This window comes from Pinus tabuliformis, chromosome 9 (assembly GCF_031772625.1).
Source record: "Pinus tabuliformis cultivar Carrire ecotype Pingquan chromosome 9, CPIR1, whole genome shotgun sequence".
NCBI classification, from domain to species: domain Eukaryota; kingdom Viridiplantae; phylum Streptophyta; class Pinopsida; order Pinales; family Pinaceae; genus Pinus; species Pinus tabuliformis.
The window spans coordinates 1,367,582,490-1,367,601,883 of record NC_142307.1 but is presented as its reverse complement, the minus strand read 5'-3'; the positions used below and the strand labels follow the sequence as shown (position 1 = coordinate 1,367,601,883).

The 19,394-nt window shown below is 39.6% G+C and overlaps 1 protein-coding gene across 7 annotated transcripts in view; it reads left to right on the top strand.

Moving 5' to 3' along the window:
• Positions 1-5,496: 5,496 nt before the first annotated feature.
• The window catches only part of LOC149153580 (ribosome-recycling factor, chloroplastic-like), a 190,978-nt gene continuing 177,080 nt past the window's right edge, over positions 5,497-19,394 (top strand). Inside the window, exons 1-2 of one of the 7 annotated variants that reach the window (XM_089438725.1) lie at positions 5,497-5,735; positions 5,939-6,033. Coding sequence is in view for 2 of the 7 variants with exons in the window: in XM_089438723.1 (XP_089294849.1) it covers positions 5,788-5,790 (3 nt within the window). In the remaining 5 variants the exon portion in view is untranslated. Of the gene's footprint in view, positions 5,791-5,938; positions 6,034-19,394 lie in introns of all 7 variants that reach the window. The other 6 variants (XM_089438729.1, XM_089438726.1, XM_089438724.1 and 3 more) reach the window with 6 other exon arrangements.

Genomic DNA, 19,394 nt, shown 5'->3' with positions numbered 1-19,394 from the left:
AAGTTTATGCTTATGAGTGATCACATTGGGTTGAGGTATTTGTTTGACCAACCAAATCTGAACGCCAAACAAGCTAGATGGTTGGCCATGATCAACAAGTTTGATTTCAAGATTAGGTACATCAAAGGTAAAGAGAACATGGTGGCAGATGCTCTCAGTAGACAAATACAAGTACAAGTACATGTAGTGGTACAAGTGGCAGTACAGGTATAGGTATAGGTGCACGTTCACAGGGCATGGACTATCATCTTACGATAGATGGATTGGTCAAGTTCCAAGATAGGATATATGTACCAGATAACGTGAGCTCAAGAAGGTGATCTTGAGGGAGTTTCATGCGAAACTATATTCATGTCACCCAAGTTATTAGAAGACATTGACAACAGTGAAGAGATATTACTATTGACCAAATTCGAAGAGGGATGTAGCAGAATTTGTGGCGAGATGCTTTGATTGTCAGCAAGTGAAGGCAGAGTATAAACATTCAGGTGGTCTGCTACAACCGATTACGATTCTAGAATGGAAATGGGAGGTCATTTCCATGGATTTCATTATAGGGTTGCCAAAGACAGAGAAGTAGCATGATTCCATCATGGTCATTGTGGACCGGTCAACAAAGGTTGCACACTTCATTCTAGTGAAGTCTATGTTATTAGCTAGTGATGTGGCATAGGTGTTCATCGAAGATGTGGTTAGATTACATGGTGTTCCGAAGAAGATTTTGTTAGACAGGGATGTGAAGTTCACTTCCAAGTTTTGGAAGGAGTTATTTGCAGGTTTGGGCACAGAGTTGGCCTTCAACACAAATTATCATTCGCAGACAAATGAACAGACAGAGAGGGTCAACAGGATATTAGAGGACATGTTGAGGATGTATGTGATGCATCGACAGAGGAAGTGGGAAGAGTATTACCCTTTGGTTGAGTTTGCATACAACAATAGTTATCAAGAGTCATTGAGGATGAGTAATTTTGAGGCATTGTATGGGCGGAGTTGTAACACTCACATTAGTTGCAGTGATTCGGTTAGAAGAGTATAGATTGGACCAGATATGTTGGCAAACATGGAACATGAAATGCAGGTGACCAAGAAAAATCTTAAGGTAACACAAGATAAGCAGAAGAGTTATGAAGATAAGAACAGGTTGTTCAAGGAGTTCCAGGTCAGGGAACATGTGTACTTGCGCATCAAACCGAAGAAGAGCTCCTTGCGGATTGGATCATGTGGCAAGTTGGCCCCACGGTTTTGTGGACCCTTAAGTATCATTGAGAGGATTAGGTGAGTAGCATATTGACTTGCACTGCCTCCGATAGTGAAAGTCCATGATGTTTTCCATGTATCTTTGCTTAAGAAGTATGTTAAGGATGTTGATCATGTGATTGACTAGTTTGTATTGCAAGTGGAACCAGATGGAGAATTCCAGTCGGAGCCTTAGTGTATATTGTAGAAAAAGGTGCTCATGCTCCAGAACCAAGCAATCGAGCAAGTTAAAGTGCAATGGAATCACTTTGGGCTTGATGAAGCTACATTGGAGACGTCGGATCAGATGCGGGCCATGTATCCTTCCTTGTTTGCCGGTCAAGGAAAATCAACTTGATATGGTGGTTTGGTACTTGCTTATGGTGGTTTGGTATTTTCTTATGGTGGTTTGGTATTTTCTTTATGATGGTTTGGTATTTGCTTTATGATGGTTTGATATATGCTATATGATGTTTTGATATATGCTTAGACATGGTGTTTAGTATATGTTATGATATACGTTTTGGTATATGATTCAACATATGTTTTGGTATATGATTTGGATTTGGTATCTATATTTTTGATGATGTTGCTATATGTACACTTGGGTATGGATGTAAATACCGTAACGAGATATGTTATAAAGCTCCATTATGTGGTATGGGTGTGATGCTATTATGCTATCATGTGGTTATGTTATCATGATGTTATATGAGTTGGTACTCAGTAGGATTATCATTGTAAATACCATAATGAGTTGTGTTATAAAGCTTCACTATGCGGTATGTTATCATGTTGTCATGATGTTTTTCTCTTGAGCATAACTTTCATTGTAAATACTGCATCGAGCTGTGTTATAAATCTCCATGAGCAGTATGTCTTCTTTCAGTAGGTTGTTGAGGTATATGTGTGATTGAACACCGAGGACGGTGTCCCCCAAGGGGGAGGGTTCTGTAACAACCCTGGTGAAAATTCCATGTAATAAAAGTTAAAAACAATAACCACGGATGAATGAGACACTTATTCCAAGCTGAATGTTGGGCATGACATCCTAGGGGGTGTTCATTTGGTTGTTTATGGCTAAGGAAATTGGCAAAGGCAATGGCTAAGGGTTTGGAAAGGCAAAATGGCCTTTTTGGCACAATTATTTATTAAAATAATGGAAATTAGGAGAAAAGGAAGGTGAAAGGTCACAAGTTGCATGTGAGGAGGAAAATGAAGGAAAATAATGAAAACTAAAGAAAATAGAGGCCTCATTCATAAAAAGGCTTCCGAGGATCAGTTGGTAACCTTTTGTTAGTGTAGCTTTGGTGTTCTTTCATTATTCTCTCTCTCATACTTTTGGATACTTAGAGTTTTCTTGGAACACTTTGGCATTGGAGCAAGAAAGGCAAAGGAGGCAAGAGGAAGAACAGATCAAGTAGGGAAAGGCAGGATCAAGTAACTACAACAGGTTTCATTGCAGGTATCGACTTGCATGTATATTTTCCTTGCCATATTTGGGGTGCATCGTATTGTAGGTGGTTCTTTTCTATCATGGCAAGGGTTTTGCCATGCATAACCGTGTTTTTCAGCCTAGCCTTGACATTTTCGGATAGCCATGGTGTGATGGGGTTCTCATGTTTGGTTGAGTTGGACTGTCGAATGGATTCGAAGCTGAGTGAGGTGGATCTTCGAAACGATAGAACACATGACCTAGTAACCCCTAAACCGGACTATGGGTTGTGGTAAAGCTAGATTTTGTGTTTCCTCATATGGCCTAGGAATCCTTGCCGGTGAATGGCAGGATATACGGTAAAGCCTAGAGGTGGTTTGCCCTCCATTGGGTCTAGTAATCCCGGGTTTGGGATATGCGGTAAAGCCTGGAGAGTTGGTCTCGGTTTAGAGCCTAGTGATCCCGGTTTGGATTGCAGTAAAGCTTGAGAGATTAGGAGACAAGCAAATTCCTCATGGTGTAAGTGGAGAAATCCAATGACATCCATGCTTGTTTGGCCTAGTGATCGGGTGGAGATCATGGTAAAGTCAGTTATGATGTGTTCATTGTGTTGGCCTAGTGATCCGAGATGGATTATGGTAAAACCTTGTTTCTATTGATGAGGGTGTGGTGGTTTAGCCTCAGTGTGCCTTGGTTAAGTTCTTTTGATTTGAGTCCCACATTCATGCTTGTAATATGGAACGGGGATGAATGGTTGAAGAGAGGTTTGGCTCAACCATTCTATGGTCGGGTGGAACGTGGTAGTTCCATCTCGGGTCGGTTCATTGCATTGATTAATGAGAAATTCATTCCCTTGATTTTCATGTGAAAATTTACTGATGTATATATGGATTTTGATGGCTGATATGTTTATGGTATTTCTGTTCCTATTATGCTAGTTATATGTACATTTTGTGACAGTAGCTATGTATGGCTCTCAACATGTTTTTACTTGTAATTCAATGGATATGGTATCTATGACCTAATAAGTGATTAGGCGACAAATGGCATGAGGGAACAATGGTTCATAGCGATTCTCAGATAAGTATGATATTCCTACACTTAATTATGTTGTTTATACCTATAAGTTACATGTTGACAATATGTTTGATGAAATTCCTGTCATGGGTAGTAGGGGTCTGGTTAAGGTCTTGATCAACTATTTACTTTTGCATCATTGTTTCCTTATACTTTACTTGATTATGAGCTTTCATTCCATTCTAGGCAGTGGCTCGGGCTTTGGGCCTGAAAAAGTGGCTTAAATCCCGGGGTCGCTGGCACAAAACTGACAACTTTAGTCCACAGTAGCTAGAAGACAGGTCTATGAGAGTGACTTTAGGTCTTTGGCCGCTCCCTTGCCCATATCATGAGAGCGACTATAGCCTAAGAGGTCTAGAACAACAGTAGGACCCAGGGACATGCTGTTTGAGTGGCTGACTTGTCTTCTAAGGGTTATGTTGATGATGTTGGATGATTGCGTATGATGTTCCATCATTCCATGTCCTTAGGGTCACCTAGGAGGTCGAATATGATCATAGTAGCCTCTCGGCTCGTGCTTACCCTGGTTGACATGATTACTTGGGTAGATGTGGGAGGAGGGTGTCACACTGAGTATCTATGGTTAAGAATCTTATCGTATTATTATAACATATTTTAATTGTAAAATAAGTTAGGGTTTTTGGGCATGTGGTATTGATAAGCCATGGTATTGGCCCATGGTATTGCAACAACGCCTAGTCACAAGTTAATAATATCCATGGTAAAGTGGGAGTGAATATCCATGATTAAGAATCTTTTCATATTGTAAGTTTATTGTAAGTATTATGTTTTTTGAGTTTATTAATTAAATTTAAATATGGTTATTGAATCATTATTTTAATTTATAAAGTGAAATGGATCTTAATTTATAGCTACTACTTACATGTTATATTTTTTTAATGTGACATGTATATTATGATTTTCTTTTATCTAAAAAAATGTTTAATTTTATCAAGAAAAATAAAATCAAAACATAACAATTTGAATTTCATTCTTTTTATTACGTTTAACTTTTTTTATTATTAACTGAGCCAACATTTAAATGTTTTCTCTCATCCCATACTGGGCTCTATAATAATTTTAACTTTTTACTATTCTTTTAAGTTTTTAATTGAGTCGACATTTAAAATTGTTTACATACTTGTATTACACCTACACATCTAACTATAGAGGGCCTTTGTAATGTGGATTATCGTTTGATTAATTTGATAGTCATGATCAAAATGAATGATGTCTAGAAATAAATATAATTTTTTTTTTTTTTTGAATAGTTTGTTCTACTAAAACTTGGATTCAATTCCCACAAATAACATGTTAACTCATTTTAATAAAGCTAAAAAACTAAATCCTCCCTCATAAATGAGAACTCCACCATAATTATATGGTCAAATATTTTAACTTTTACTAAATCATATGCTTTCTCCTAAACGCTAACTTGCAAGATATTAACACTAACCTAAAAATTATCTTACTAGCTTTGAATCTAAACTTCACCTAAATAATGGCATGACCAAATTACCAATTCTTCAAAAATAAAACAAGACAAAACACTTTAAAATTATCATGATAGGTTTTAATCCAAACTTGACCCAACTAATGCCACGGCCAAATTACCATTTAATAAAAAATAAAAAAATAAAAACTTTGGTTTGGAAGGCTAATATAATAGGTGACAAATTGGAGGAAGGGCCTTTAGATATGGGCTTTGAAATCAAACCCAAAAAAACAACACATCGCATCTAAGACTCCCATTTCTTGTTTGATATTTACCTTCATTTGGTAATATCGAATATGTTCGCAGTATTTAAACATGATTAAATATGCTCATAAAATTTGAATAACTGTTTAAAGCTGATCTGCGGATATATCCGTGCGAGAGTAGTAGCCATAAACTTTAAGGATCAGATAAACCCAACATCATCAGCGGCGGCGGAAAGAGGGAGAGCGCAGCGACCATCCAAACCCAAATTTTCTTTTATTGGAGGTAGAACTCTTTTATACACATATCTGCTTCAACATTGTTATTTCCCGCCCACATGGTATGCTTGCTCTTCTGCTTCCAGTTAATTTGTCAAGGAGGGGATAATCACTCCAATAATTACATGCACAGTAATAAATTTGACAATAATTTCAATGCCTAAAGCAAATATTGAGCGGTGTAAACCCCTCACTATTGTCCTTTTACAGAATTGAACTGACGACCTCCGTAGGTTGGAGACGAACTTCTTCCTGGTCGCAGGGTCATTTCCCTTCTTCAGTAGGTTCCCCAGGAAAAGGAAATTGTAAGCCGATGCTTGCATTCATCTTCGAGCTCATGCTTATTCCATTGTTTTGACGTACACAATCTTCTTAAGGGGTCTTTAAAGTATTTCATCTTCCACCTTTGTATTGTATTGTAGGTTGTGCAAGCTAGTGTTTGCAGTTTCAATTTCCTAATCTATTTCACAAATGTTCATTTTAATTCTCCAGCCGACTGACTACTCTATCCAAGTGAAATTCGAGTGATTGTGTCAAGCATAAGTGATTCGCTCATCATAATACAAGAAGCTGACTTGAACATTTAAGATAAACAAAATATGTACCTAGAGGGCCCCTTTTTAAATTAAAAAATGTGGGTTCCAACTTCCAGATGCTGCCACCGCCAGCTAGTATCCCCGGAGCCTAGACAGGTTGAATAGCTTTGTCATTTAGATAATATGGTTTGGTCTTAGTGGGATGTTGGAAATTCGGAATCCCCTATCTGGTCAGTCATCTCTTGTAAATCATTACCTATCATTCTTGTAGCCTAGTACCACAAAGACTTCTCTCATTTATGTAAAAGTGTCGGTGTCATTTCCTTTCCTATCTGATTTCTGGCCATGCTAAATGATAGGTATTCGTACGATACTTTTGTTTTTGATTCATGTGCAGTTCTTTTTAAAAAAAACTCAAATTTCATTGTTATTTACTTTTCCTTTTTGATATGCTATCATTCTTTAATTGGTTGGTAGTCTTGTAGAAAATTTCAAATCATTCTCTTTATACAAACCTAAATGTTACACATTTACTTTGATTATCAATACTCTGAAATTATGGTTTTGTATACAATCATTCCAGTCTTTTTTGGCTATGAAATCAATTCTAAGATGTTTGAACTTTGTATCAATGTTATCAGAACTAGACCAGAATTGGCAAAACCGCCTGGTTCCTATGCTGTGTAAGTCCAGTTCAGCGAATCAGCCAGTTTTTTATGACATCATATGATGTAATTAGGGACAACCAAAACTCGTAAAAAAAATAAAAATAAAAATAATTAAAGGGAAGGACAAAACCCAGCCTTTATAATTAATCGTAAGATGACATTCTCCTTTATATTTCCTCTTTTACTTATATTTTTAACGTTACCATTAATTGTTTCAAGATGTTTGAGAGTGGTTCCAATGCCTTTGAACTTCATAGGGAGAAAGTAGAATTTTAGGTCCCATTCAAAATTCAGTAATTTAACAGTTTTCAGGATTGGTAGGAGTGCAATGTTTCCATTGGATTCTATCATGTATGAGGGTATGGGATTGGCATTCAATCAAGAGAACCGAGCCCTCTATGTAACTTGATGTTGGTGGCATTGATTATTGAACTCCTCATGACTCTTTCATGACCCTAGTGAAAATGTACCCTTCAATCAAGCAAAATCATTGAATAGGCATGTTAAGCTTTTTTATATCTGATTTTAATGCTTAGAGGGTGATACTAATGATGAGGATCCCTATATAGGTGATGATTTTGATGATATGTAGTTATTTGTTGTAGCATGTCTTTCTTTTTTGGAATCCAGAGGCCATTTAGAGCTTCTTGGTTGATGTATTTTGGTTTATAGATGGATAGCAATTGGTTCTATTTTGGTTTTATGCACCCTTAATTGCTCTATATGTGGGAAACTTTGCACATTTGTGTATAAGGGCTCGAATTCATATGTGTTAGAAATACTGGGGGGGAGGGGGTGAATCAATATTTCTTAGCAATTAGTAACTTATTAATCTTTTCATAGCATTAATTAATCTTCGCCATCAATTCAAAACATAAATAAGCAGTAGATAGTAGACACACAAATTTTTAGGTGGAAACCCCTTCAGGACAAAAACCACCTAACACTTCCCTAATAATTTATGAGTACATTAATGCTTCAACTTTAATTGAAAAAGGGAAGCCCCAACTCTCTAGTACTCTAGAAAAGCGTTCAATTTTCTAGCTCCAACTGGAAAGACGCATCTGCGCCTTGGTTTTATCAGCCAATGCTGAAAGGATGCTCCAACACCCTAGCAAGATCAAACTTGCCCTAGCACCACCCTGCCACCCTGAAGTGTTTTCAGGTTCCAACCTGAAGGTGACTTCAACCACCTGCCTAACACTACCCAACCACCCCAAGAATGATAAAGAATTTGACAACTATTTGTAGGCTCCCGTACTAGGGACAATGGCCCACTTACAATGAATAGACTTCTTCAACTATTGTGGGCTCTTGTACTAGGGAAAATGGCCTACTTATAGTGAGTAACAATGACAACCCTTGTGAAGCATAAACAAATGGTGATATCGAGGGGAGCGCTGCGCTGAGCCGACCCTGCATCGAGCTGAGACTCTCGGCCCTGCGGCCGCCTGAGGGTTCCCGAGTGGTGCAGCCAGAACCTCTGCATTCTCGTTGATCTGGCAGGCTAGATCGATCACCATCTGCAGGCTGATCCAAGCGACTATGCCCGGTGAGATCTGGAGGAGCTCGATCCGTCTGAGCTGAGATCTCCTTCATGGAGTCTTCTTCACCCTCTCCCGCCGAAGCAGAGGCCTTCTCAAATCTGCTGAAATCACTGCCAAAAAAGAAAACTTCAGAGGTTTCGAAATTTGTGAAACGTCTTGATGATATCCCGGAGATCTCACTCCCGCCTGAGAAACCGATCCAGGTTGCCCTTTCTTTGTCTGAACGTGCCTTGGTGGGACAGTTCACTGGTCTCTGGCCCTCGCCCAGATCCACTGAAAGCTGGGTCTCAAGGAACTGGGCGCCTCTGATATCGGGCAAAGTCACTTCTTACTTTCTGGGGAAGGGTTTCTTCCTATTCGAATTCTCAGAAAAGGAAGATAAGGATCTAATCTTCCGAAATGGACCCTATTTCATGGGCCCCCAAGCACTGTATCTCAATAAGTGGACGCCAGACTTTGATCCAGCAGTCGACGTGCCCACTGCCGTGCCTGTGTGGGTTAGATTGCCTAATCTGCCAATGCATTGTTGGAACTGGGAATCCCTCAAGCACATCGGAAATACCTTGGGTAAATTCATTGATCGAGCTAACAACAAAGATCAATATGACTGTGCGAGAATTTGTGTTGAAGTTGATCTTGAGGTGGGTCTGCCTGAGGCAATAAAGATCAGAGTTGGCAGTTGGACGCATCTCCAAAAGCTGAACTATGAACAGTTGCCGTTCAAATGCAGGAAGTGCCAGGTCTATGGTCACTTCGCCAGAGGATGTCCAAAAAACGCTAAAGCAGAGAAAGGCAAAGAGGACGGGTGGATGCAGGTCAAAAGGACAAAAAGCAAAGCCCCAAAAACAGGAAATGCCAATGGGAAAGCTCCTCAAATGGGGTCTCAAAACCCACATAGGGAAGACCAAGGAAACAAATTTATACAACTCAGTTCAGCATCAGAGGAAGTCCATGATCTAGAGACACAAAAGAAGGAATCGGCTCAAAAAGAGCCCCCCCAGGAACCAAAGCAAACAGATAGCAAAACAGACAGAATGGAAGATACACCCTCAGAAGAGGCTGAGGAAGTACAAGGCTCAGAGGATTCAGAAGAAGAAGGTGAGATAGGAGAAACACAAACCTCGGCCAGAAGATCTTTGAGGGGCCGAAATCAGCCCGTGAGAAAAGAGAGCAGGAGACATACAAAGACAAACTGCAAGGAAGCCAACCCACTCTCGAGAAGCTCCTGGCTAAGACTCCGAAGATGAATAGAAACCCGCCCCAGAGCTCTAAAGGAGCTCTCCACTCCAAAAATAAGTAATGAGAATCGTCTCCTGGAATTGTAGGGGTATGGGGAGCAAAATCAAGGAAGAAGCAGTAAAAAGTTTGATAAGATCGGAATATCCTGACATCCTCCTCATCCAGGAGACTAAAATGGAGGACAAGGCCTTCCTCCACATAGGCAAAAATCTCTGGAAAAAAAGTGAAGGGCAAGCAGTCTCAGCTAGAGGTGCCTCAGGAGGCCTGGGTACCCTCTGGAATCCAAGCAAGCTCACAAGGGTGAAAGAGATCGCCAACACCCACTGGCTATTCTCAAAACTAAAGCACGTTGATTCAGATGAGACCCTTTGTCTCTTTAATGTGTATATCCCAGTTAGTGCAGGAGAAAAAAAGAATTGCTGGGAATCTATCAGAGAGCTGGCAGACTCTGAAGATCTAGCAAATATTATCATCCCTGGAGATCTCAATCTCACACTATCTACGGCTGAAAAACGTGGTGGGAGCATAGTAAGGGATCCAGTGCGAGAGTGGGTTGAAGACCTACTCCAGGATTGGGACATGATCGACATCAAACCCTCGTCGGGCAAATATACCTGGTCCAATAAAAGGCTTGGTCCAGGCCACATCGCTGCAAGGTTAGATCGATTCCTTGTTCAAAGCTCTTTTTTACTTCTTGGTCTAGATACTAGAATGCATATTCTTCCATGCAGTGTTTCTGATCATAGGCCCATTAAGCTAGAACTCTCGGCTCACTGGGATAAAGGCCCCACTCCTTTTAAATTCAATCCTCTCTGGACCAAGGAGCAATCCTTCTTGCAATTAGTAAAGGATATGTGGAAGCAACCAGTGAATGGCTCTCCGTTCTTTGTGTGGGAGGAAAAACTCAGGAGAGTGAAGGCAGCTCTTAAAGTTTGGGCAAAATCTCTCCCAAATCCTGCAGTGGAAAGAAAGAAGTTACAAGAGCAGCTAGAGACCCACCAGCTTAACTCAGAAAATGAGGAGATCACAAAAGAAATTCTCGAAAAAGAAGCAGATCTCCAACAAAAGCTGCTTAAAGCAAGCCTGGCCGAGGAAGAATATTGGAGGATCAAATCTCGCAGGCTCTGGCTCAAGGCAGGTGACAGAAATACATCCTTCTTTCATAAACAAGCCCAAGCTCGAAAAAACTCCAACAGCATCATCGAAATCAGGGAAGAGAACACTATTCATAGAGACACTCAAAGCATAAAAAATGTGGCCTTTCAGCATTTTAAAAAGCTGTATAGCGAAAAAGAGGGACAGGCTCAAATTCCATTGACTGTAAATGAGGTTCCCAAGCGGATATCTAACAGAAAGAATCAGTCCTTGGAAGCAGAAGTCACAAATAATGAAATCAAAGCCGCCCTCTTCTCTATGGAGCCGGACAAGGCTCCAGGGCCTGATGGCTTTACAGCCAGATTCTTACAGCACTGTTGGCAGATTATCGAAAAAGATTTGTGTAGGATGGTCCGGAAGTCTCAAAACTGTCAGAAGATAGGGGGAAGCACTAACTCGGCTTTCTTGGCCCTTATCCCCAAGGAAAGAGGTGCAAACTCCTTCTCCAGATTCCGCCCTATCTCACTTTGTAATATAGGCTATAAGCTGATAACAAAAGTGATAGCGAACAGGTTGAAAACAATACTCCCGGACATTATCCCAGAGAATCAGGGGGGCTTCATTCAGGGAAGACAGATAGCAGACAACTATATTCTGGTTCAAGAAGCAATCCACTCAAGTTTGGCCCGGAAGGAGAAAGGAATGGTTATCAAACTTGATCTTGAAAGTGCCTTTGATAGGGTTAGACACAGATTCTTGCTGGAGGTCCTTCATAAATTCGGGTTTGGGCATAAGTTCATCAATTGGATCAAGGCTTGCATTAGTGAGCCATGGATTGCCCCACTGGTGAACGGGAGAGCCACGGACTTCTTCAAAGCCTCAAGAGGGCTGAGGCAAGGGTGTCCCCTCTCCCCCTTGCTCTTTGTCCTCCAAGCATCAGTATTAAGCTTCCTCTTGAACAGAAAACAGTCAGAGCAAGAAATAATGGGAATAAACATTGCAAGAGGAGTAAAAAGTATAAATCATGCGCTGTTTGCAGATGACTCTCTGTTGCTGGGAGCTGCTTCAGTGGTCTTGGCAAACCGATTTAAAGAGGTAGTGGATGACTACTGTGCAGACTCAGGAAGCAAGCTTAACAAAGGCAAATGCCAAGTTTACTGTTGGAACACCTCTGCCAGATTGACCCAAGCCATTTCTATTTGTCTTGGTTTCACAACCTCCTTTACTTGGACTTCATTCAAATACCTGGGGCTCCCTGTCTTTCAAAAAAAGATCCTCAGCAGAGAATGGATGCCGCTGTTGGATAAATTCAAGCTCAAAATCCAGTCTTGGGGATATAATTGGCTCAACCTAGCGGGCAAGACAGTACTGATAAAGTCTGTATTGAATAGTCTGCCCATCTTTCAGGCAACAGTTATGATGGCGCCCATGGGTATAATGAGGAAGATGGAGGAGTATATAATTTTTTTTTTTGGAAAGGGGGCAAAGGCAACGAGAGAAAAATCCCATTACTAAGCTGGAAAACGATCTCTTTGTCCAGATTAGAAGGCGGCTTAAACTTTAAAAATCTCAGCATCCAAAACACAGCGATGGGTGCCAAATTGGTTTGGAGGATCATCGCTCCAAAACCGGGTTGGGCACAACGGGCTTTGTGGAAAAAATATTTCGGAGGGCAGAGAATGCGCTGCCTGAGTAATCCAAAGGGAATAGCAGGTACGTTGATCCACAAACTATGTGAAAATTCCGCAGCTTTGATCAGACAACACGCCCATTGGATCCCAGGGAACGGACAACGAATACGCATTTGGGATGATAACATTATGGGAAGTGATCCGTTGGCAGAAGATCATTCCTTAGCCGCTCCGAGAGAATGGATGAACACAGAAAACATTAAAACTCTATGGGATTTGTCCCTCTGGGATAATGATGATTGGTGGCGGTGGAAGCAACTAGAGGTGCCTGCGAATCTTGCTCATGATTATGCTGTCTTCCTTTCCCATTTGAAAGGCAAAGCTCCGCTGAACAGAAGGATAGCTGACAACAGAGGTTGGGGATTGATTCTTGGCAATTATACTGTGTCGAAGGGATATGCCCAGCTCACCCGAATTCCCAGCGCACCGCCTGATCCGAGGCCATGGCAGGGGGTATGGACTTCAGTAACGTTGCCCAAAGTGGATACCTTCTGCTGGCTTCTATGTCACCACAGAATTCTGACAGAAGACAGGCTCAAGAAAATAGGGTACTCAGGGCCATCCCGCTGCTCTCTGTGTGAGAATCATGAGGAAAACGTGTCTCACATGATGTTATCCTGCAATTTCGCTACAGAATTGTGGAAGGAGGCTTTAGATCCATGGAGCATGAAATTTGGCCCATTCAATCACTGCTCAGAGCTCTTTTCTAATTGGAAACGAATATATCCAGGTGGCGCCGCTCAGAACTCACAAATCAGAGATGCATGGCTCGCCCTGCCCAAGCTAATTTGCTGGCATATCTGGTTAGAAAGAAACCAAAGGATCTTCAAGAATAAGAAGAGCGTTCCTAAGCTAATCTGGGTTAAAATTAAAAGTCATCTTAAAGAATGTATGGGAGATCAGTTAAGCATAAAGGACCTCACTGAACAAGATATAGCCTGGGGTGCCTCCCTGGATCTTCACTTCTCAGATATTGTAAAGAACCCCCCTCCCCCCTTAAAGTCTTGGCAAATCCGTCTAAATGACGCAGAGTTTGCCGAATTCTGCAACAAAAAGGTGAGGAAAGCTCTCTTTTTTGACGGTGCAGCTAAAGGAAATCCTGGCAGTTCTGGAGCTGGTGGGGTTATTAAAAGTGCAGAAGGTATAACGGAAGCTAGATATGCTTGGGGAGTAGGCGTCAACACCAGTATTCAAGCTGAAGCACTAGCTCTCTTCCAGGGACTCAAGGTGATCAAGAATTTGGGAATCAGAGAGGCAGTAGTTTTTGGGGATTCTCAGATTATTATAAACGCCATGGTGGACAAATCCTCTCCCTCTGATTTAAGACTATCTAGATTGCTGAGCAGAATCAACACCCTTACATCCTCCTTCCAGAAGCTGGAATTTCTTCACATAAAGAGGGAAAACAACAAAGAAGCAGACGCTGAAGCCAATATAGCAGTTCTTCTCGCTCTCGGAAAGTATATAAGAGACGGAGAAGAAGGCTGGGATCCCATCCCCTAGCAGCCCAATAAGAATGTATTACTGTGTCCTTCTGAAGCAGTTTGTTTGTATTTTTAAATTAGGACAGATAGAAAACTCTGCTAGAATAACAGAATGTAAAATCAGCAAAATCTTTAAGAGGACAGCTATATGGAGACTGGATGAGGCAAAAGCTGAGCTTCTCCTCCCATTTTGTAATTTGAATTGAGGCATTTCAGTCAAGAAGGAATATATCAGTCTAGTCGTTTCTTCAAAAAAAAAAAAACAATGACAACCCTTGCAAAACCCTTACTACAAGACATGAACCAAGTTACCAATTCTGCTAGACGGCTGTAACAAAATAATGCCAATGAACAAGTGTACCTTTATTTGGAGCAATTCTGAGAATGATGAGACAAATGCAAGATAATGAAGATGATAAAGCTTAGATTGCTGATGATGATATTCTAACTCTTGTACAAAACCTCTGTCCTTATAAGCAACACTAAACAGTGTGAAACCATGAGAAATTCTTACTGTTATCTTGAGTGAAGATGGCAAAATGGAATTCCTTTTCCTGCACAAGATGCCACTGTAGAAACCCTAAGAAAACTTTCAATACTTGAGAAACTTCTTCAGTATATAGGATACATGTGTAACTTGTGAAGAGTTTGTTGCCAACTGTAGATATGGTATTGCAACTACAAAGTTACAAACTCGTTAGATGACATCAAATGCACCAGCTACCATGTGAAGTTCTTAATCATATTATCACTGTTGTGAGTCTAGGTTGGACTACTGCTTGAATGAGAATAAAGTCGGCTTTAGATTGGCTTCACTTCTTTGACAGGCACTGGAACAAGTATATATATCATGTCAAACTCCTCTTCAAATAACTTTGCATTTTTTAGAATTGTGTAATGATTGAGGTCTGCCAAACTTTAGTTTCTTGATGGTCTAGCAATACACTTCTTCATTGGTCTGTACAAGCTTTCAAGAGATGATCACAGAATAGGCCACAAACATAACATAAGGCTTCGGTCTTGCCACAAAAGCTTTGGATAACGGAGTCGTAAGGGAGGAGGGCTTCTTTGTTGATCAAATTGCCTTCACACATTCAAAACATTCATATGTGTCCACTGCAAGCAAGACTTTCCTTCTTCATTGGTATGTTTATGAGTTAGAGCTTGATTGTTTCATCCGACTTCAATTTGGTCCTTCAAATAGATAATGACCTAGCCACAAATGTAGCATTACCTTCTAGACTTCAGATCCCAGAAATGAGGGCTTCAAAATTTGGTTTTGTTTTGCACAGACCATATGTTAAATATCAACAAGGATCTGCAAAAGTCTTAGGTAACCAAGCTGCAGAGATGTAGTTTCTTTACAAAATTTTGATACCCTAATAAGGGTCGAATTTCAGTGAGCAAGCAACAAAACCTTTGGTCTTCTTTGGAGCCTCTTCAACAAAAAATTGCACCTAATATGTTTTGACTCTTGAGTTGGTCCCCCTTAAAGAGGGGCGAAGTCCTTTTCCTGCAGTAGACCACAACAAACCCATGCCAAACACCCAAAACAAGATCGAAATGCCTCAAGCCTCTTGTTTGATTTGATCAATGCTCCACAGGGCCGAATTTTAGATTAGAGCTAATCACAAAAAAATAATCATCAAATGCATACATTGGAGAATAGATTGTGTGCCTTTTATACACTATGGAGGGGCTTCAAGAAGGCACCCGAAATCCCATCTTTTTGGAGGGAGAGTTTTGAATTTAAATTTAAATTGAGAGGGAAAAACCTCTTTTGGGGTTTTTATTTTTTAATTAAATTTGCCAAAACCCTCATGTGCTCTTATTTTAGAAACAAATACTCACAATTAATCTTTGAGACCCTCCACGCAATATTTTAATCATAGACACTTGATAGAACTCTTATTTTCATGATTATAATGTATTGGCCAATGATAGAGTGCCACATCACCATCCTTTGGAGTTTTTACCCACAAATTGGGTCCTTCATCTTTAAATAGTCATAACTGACAAACCATGAAGCCTCTTGTGGCGTGTCACATATCACTGGAAACAACTCAACGAGGAGAATCCAACAAGGATGACCTTGACTTGAAACATCATGAATTGCCATGTCATTTTGGTCAACAAAAAGCGAGACATCGTCTGGAACTGCTTGGGTTGACATCAATGACAACCATATTCCAACAATATGGATACACATGAATATATATCTATATCTATATCTATATATGTGTGTGTGTGTGTGTGTATATATATATATGTATACATACATACATATACATATACATATATATGCTTGTGTTTTTTGTTTATTTTTTCAAAATTTGTTTTTTTTTGTATTTTTTGGTCAACAAGTTTTGTGGTGCGGTTTTTTCTAGTTCTAGTCAGGTCTAGGTTTTCGGGGTTGACCAGTTCGATGATCATTCAATTTTGATAACATTGATTTGTTTGCTTGTTCTTTTCAAGTTGCATCCATCACGTGGGAATCAACATATATATTTTAAGCATTTTTATTTGATGATTATATTGTAGGTTTTCTTAATGTTCACAAATAGCCACGATCATACTAAGATTATAGAGAATTTACTTGTTTGTTCATGACCTCTATATTACAAAGTAGTATGAAAGTATCATTCACATAAAAGAGAAGTATGATCATTGGGCTTGCCAATGAAATTATTTTCCTGTGGAATGCAAATCATCCCACATGTTATCACCAAAATAGGACCCTGATAGGCTGCTGATCAGACTATCTCAGTGTAACTATTTCAAACCAATATTTTAGCTAAGGCTTAGCCTCCTCAGCCTGAGAGGGCTCTCTCAAAGGATTAATGATATTGATTGATGATAATATAGATGGCTAACTCTATCTTGGTTTTGTGTGTTTGTAGGTTGAAAAGATGAAGGCTTGCTACCATTGGGCTATGGAGTCAACAAGTCAATAAATTCAGTGGCAAGGTTTCTTGACATGAAAGCTGAGGCAAATGGGGTTTTCAAACAAAGATAATTCACTCAAGGAAATAGGTCATCACAATAATTCCATTACTAAAGGAAGTCAGAGCATAGGGTTATGAATTCTGAGTAATAGTAACGAAACTTACTGCTTGTAGTTCAAAGATACTTTACTAACAAAATGTAGAAGATACAGTCATCTCATTTCTAAAGGAAGTTAGAGCACATGGTTGTGAATTCTGAGTTATAGGAATGAGATCTACTGCATAAACACAACAATTCCATTACTAAAGGAAGTCAGAGAATAGGGTTATGAAATCTGAGTAATGGTAATGAAACTTGCTGCTAGTAGTTCAAAGATTGTTTACTCACAAACTGCAAAAAGACACAGTCATCTCATTTCTAAAAGAAGTCAGAGCACATAGTTGTGAATTCTAAGTAATAGCAATGAGATCTACTGTAAATGATTCAAAGTAACGTATAAATCAAGACAACATTAACCCCATGAGAACTCAGGTCTGTTAAGAAAAACCTCTCTGCATTATTGATCATAGTTCATAGCATAAAGCAGCAGCTAGGCCAAAAAGTCTTCAACCCTTGTCTAATTCGACCTCTTGCTCTATATAAAGCATTTACAATTAGGATTCCATCATCCCTCATCAAGAGAATTCGAATTTGCCATCAGTGACACCTATTCTAACCATAAAAAAAACTATTAAATGCAAATGATAGCTAACTAGCAATCCTAGAGACCTAAAACAATTAGGAGTGTAACTCCTCATTATGATCAAAACAACGCTATCTAAGAATTAAACACTCCTTTTGACACATAAAACTCCATGAAGTCGAATTTGATGAAGCCCATAACCTTCCAGCTGGCCCTTGATGACTCATCCTTTTGTTGTTCCTAGAAACTAGGAAACTGTCCCTTGCTCTGTTCTGGCTGAAAAATAGGTCTTGGGACAGAGCTCATAACTTCTCATAAAAAATGTATTTGGAAAAACTGAAGGAGGCTTTTGTGAACCAATCCATGCTTAACAAAAACCTCTCTTGGTTTTTTGAAACACCTTTCCTATCGCCCAAAATATGTCTTTGAAAAACAGGTGTCAAACAGAGAAATAGGCTTGTGAAAAACTGCACTTACAACAGTTTCGTAGCGCAAGTTTGGTCCTTCATTTCTCCCAGATCATAATGGATTTGAAGAAAGTGGAAGAGGTTTTTGTATTTCAGTATCTTAGGAATAAAAACCTCTTTCACTTTTCAGAGATGAGTTTTCCATTGCTTGGTAATCCTCTTGGAAGTCGACTGCTCTTTTCGTAACATAAAACTTTGGAGTTCATAAATGTCTTTCCTTTCCTTGTTTTGCCTTTGTTAGACACTTATACTTAGTGAATGCTCCCTTTCAGACCTTCCTATTCAAAGAAGATTTCCCTTTGTCTCACAAAAAAGGTCCATCAAATCACAATATGCAGCTACAACAGTTTCGTAGCGCGCTACGAAACTGCTGTGTAATCACAAAACACAGTTTATAATGCCAAAATTTGATTGTCTTAAGCTTCATTATCTTGAAATGTCTCTTTTCACGTGCCCTCTCTTCAATTGCTCCCTCCTCATGTTTGTATATCAATAAAGAGATTGCTTTCATCAAATCACCAACTACAATAAAATCTCCACGAGATTGAACATATAGTGAAAGAATATGACCATGATGGCCACATTCAGACTGTAACTCTCTTGAACCATCATCACGGAGCCCCCATTTGTATAACTGAATCTTTTGATTGATGCCAGCAAGCAACTTTTCATTAAATGCATTTAGATTGTAAACAGAAACCTTTGTCTACTTCTCAATAACAAGTTGCAGTTTACCATCTTCTACTGAGAATACTAAAATTCGACCTTTGTTAGGTTTGTTCTCATCGGGCAATACATATGTTGTCCCAACACAATAATAAGCATTGTTGTTATCTGTAAATGAACAACTGAGGATGGAACATCCATTTTCATAAGTATCAAGTTGATATGATGAAAGAACTTCAAATGTCTGATTATCTATCAGGCGCACAAAGTGTGTTTCAATCTCCTCAATATTTGTCTGAGAATACTTCACATTGCAAATGGCAAAGGTGTGAAATTTCTCCTGGTGGCAAATACGACGAGCATGCTCTCCAAGAGGAATTGCATGGATATGAAGTTTCTGAATGTCATCAATTTACCCAATAGTAAGCAGGTTCTCTTTTGCAATTGCAAGGCTGTCTAGAAAGGAAACTGAATTGAAAAGGCACATGTGATTGACTTCCTTAAGATTCACATTGCTATATAGCAACTTCTGATTGCTACTGTAAATAACTGTCGGCCTGTCTAATGCTGCAAAAACATGTGTTGTGTTCTTAGAGCGAAAAGTCCTCAAGGTGATAGCTTTTGTACCCAACAAAATCTTCTTCC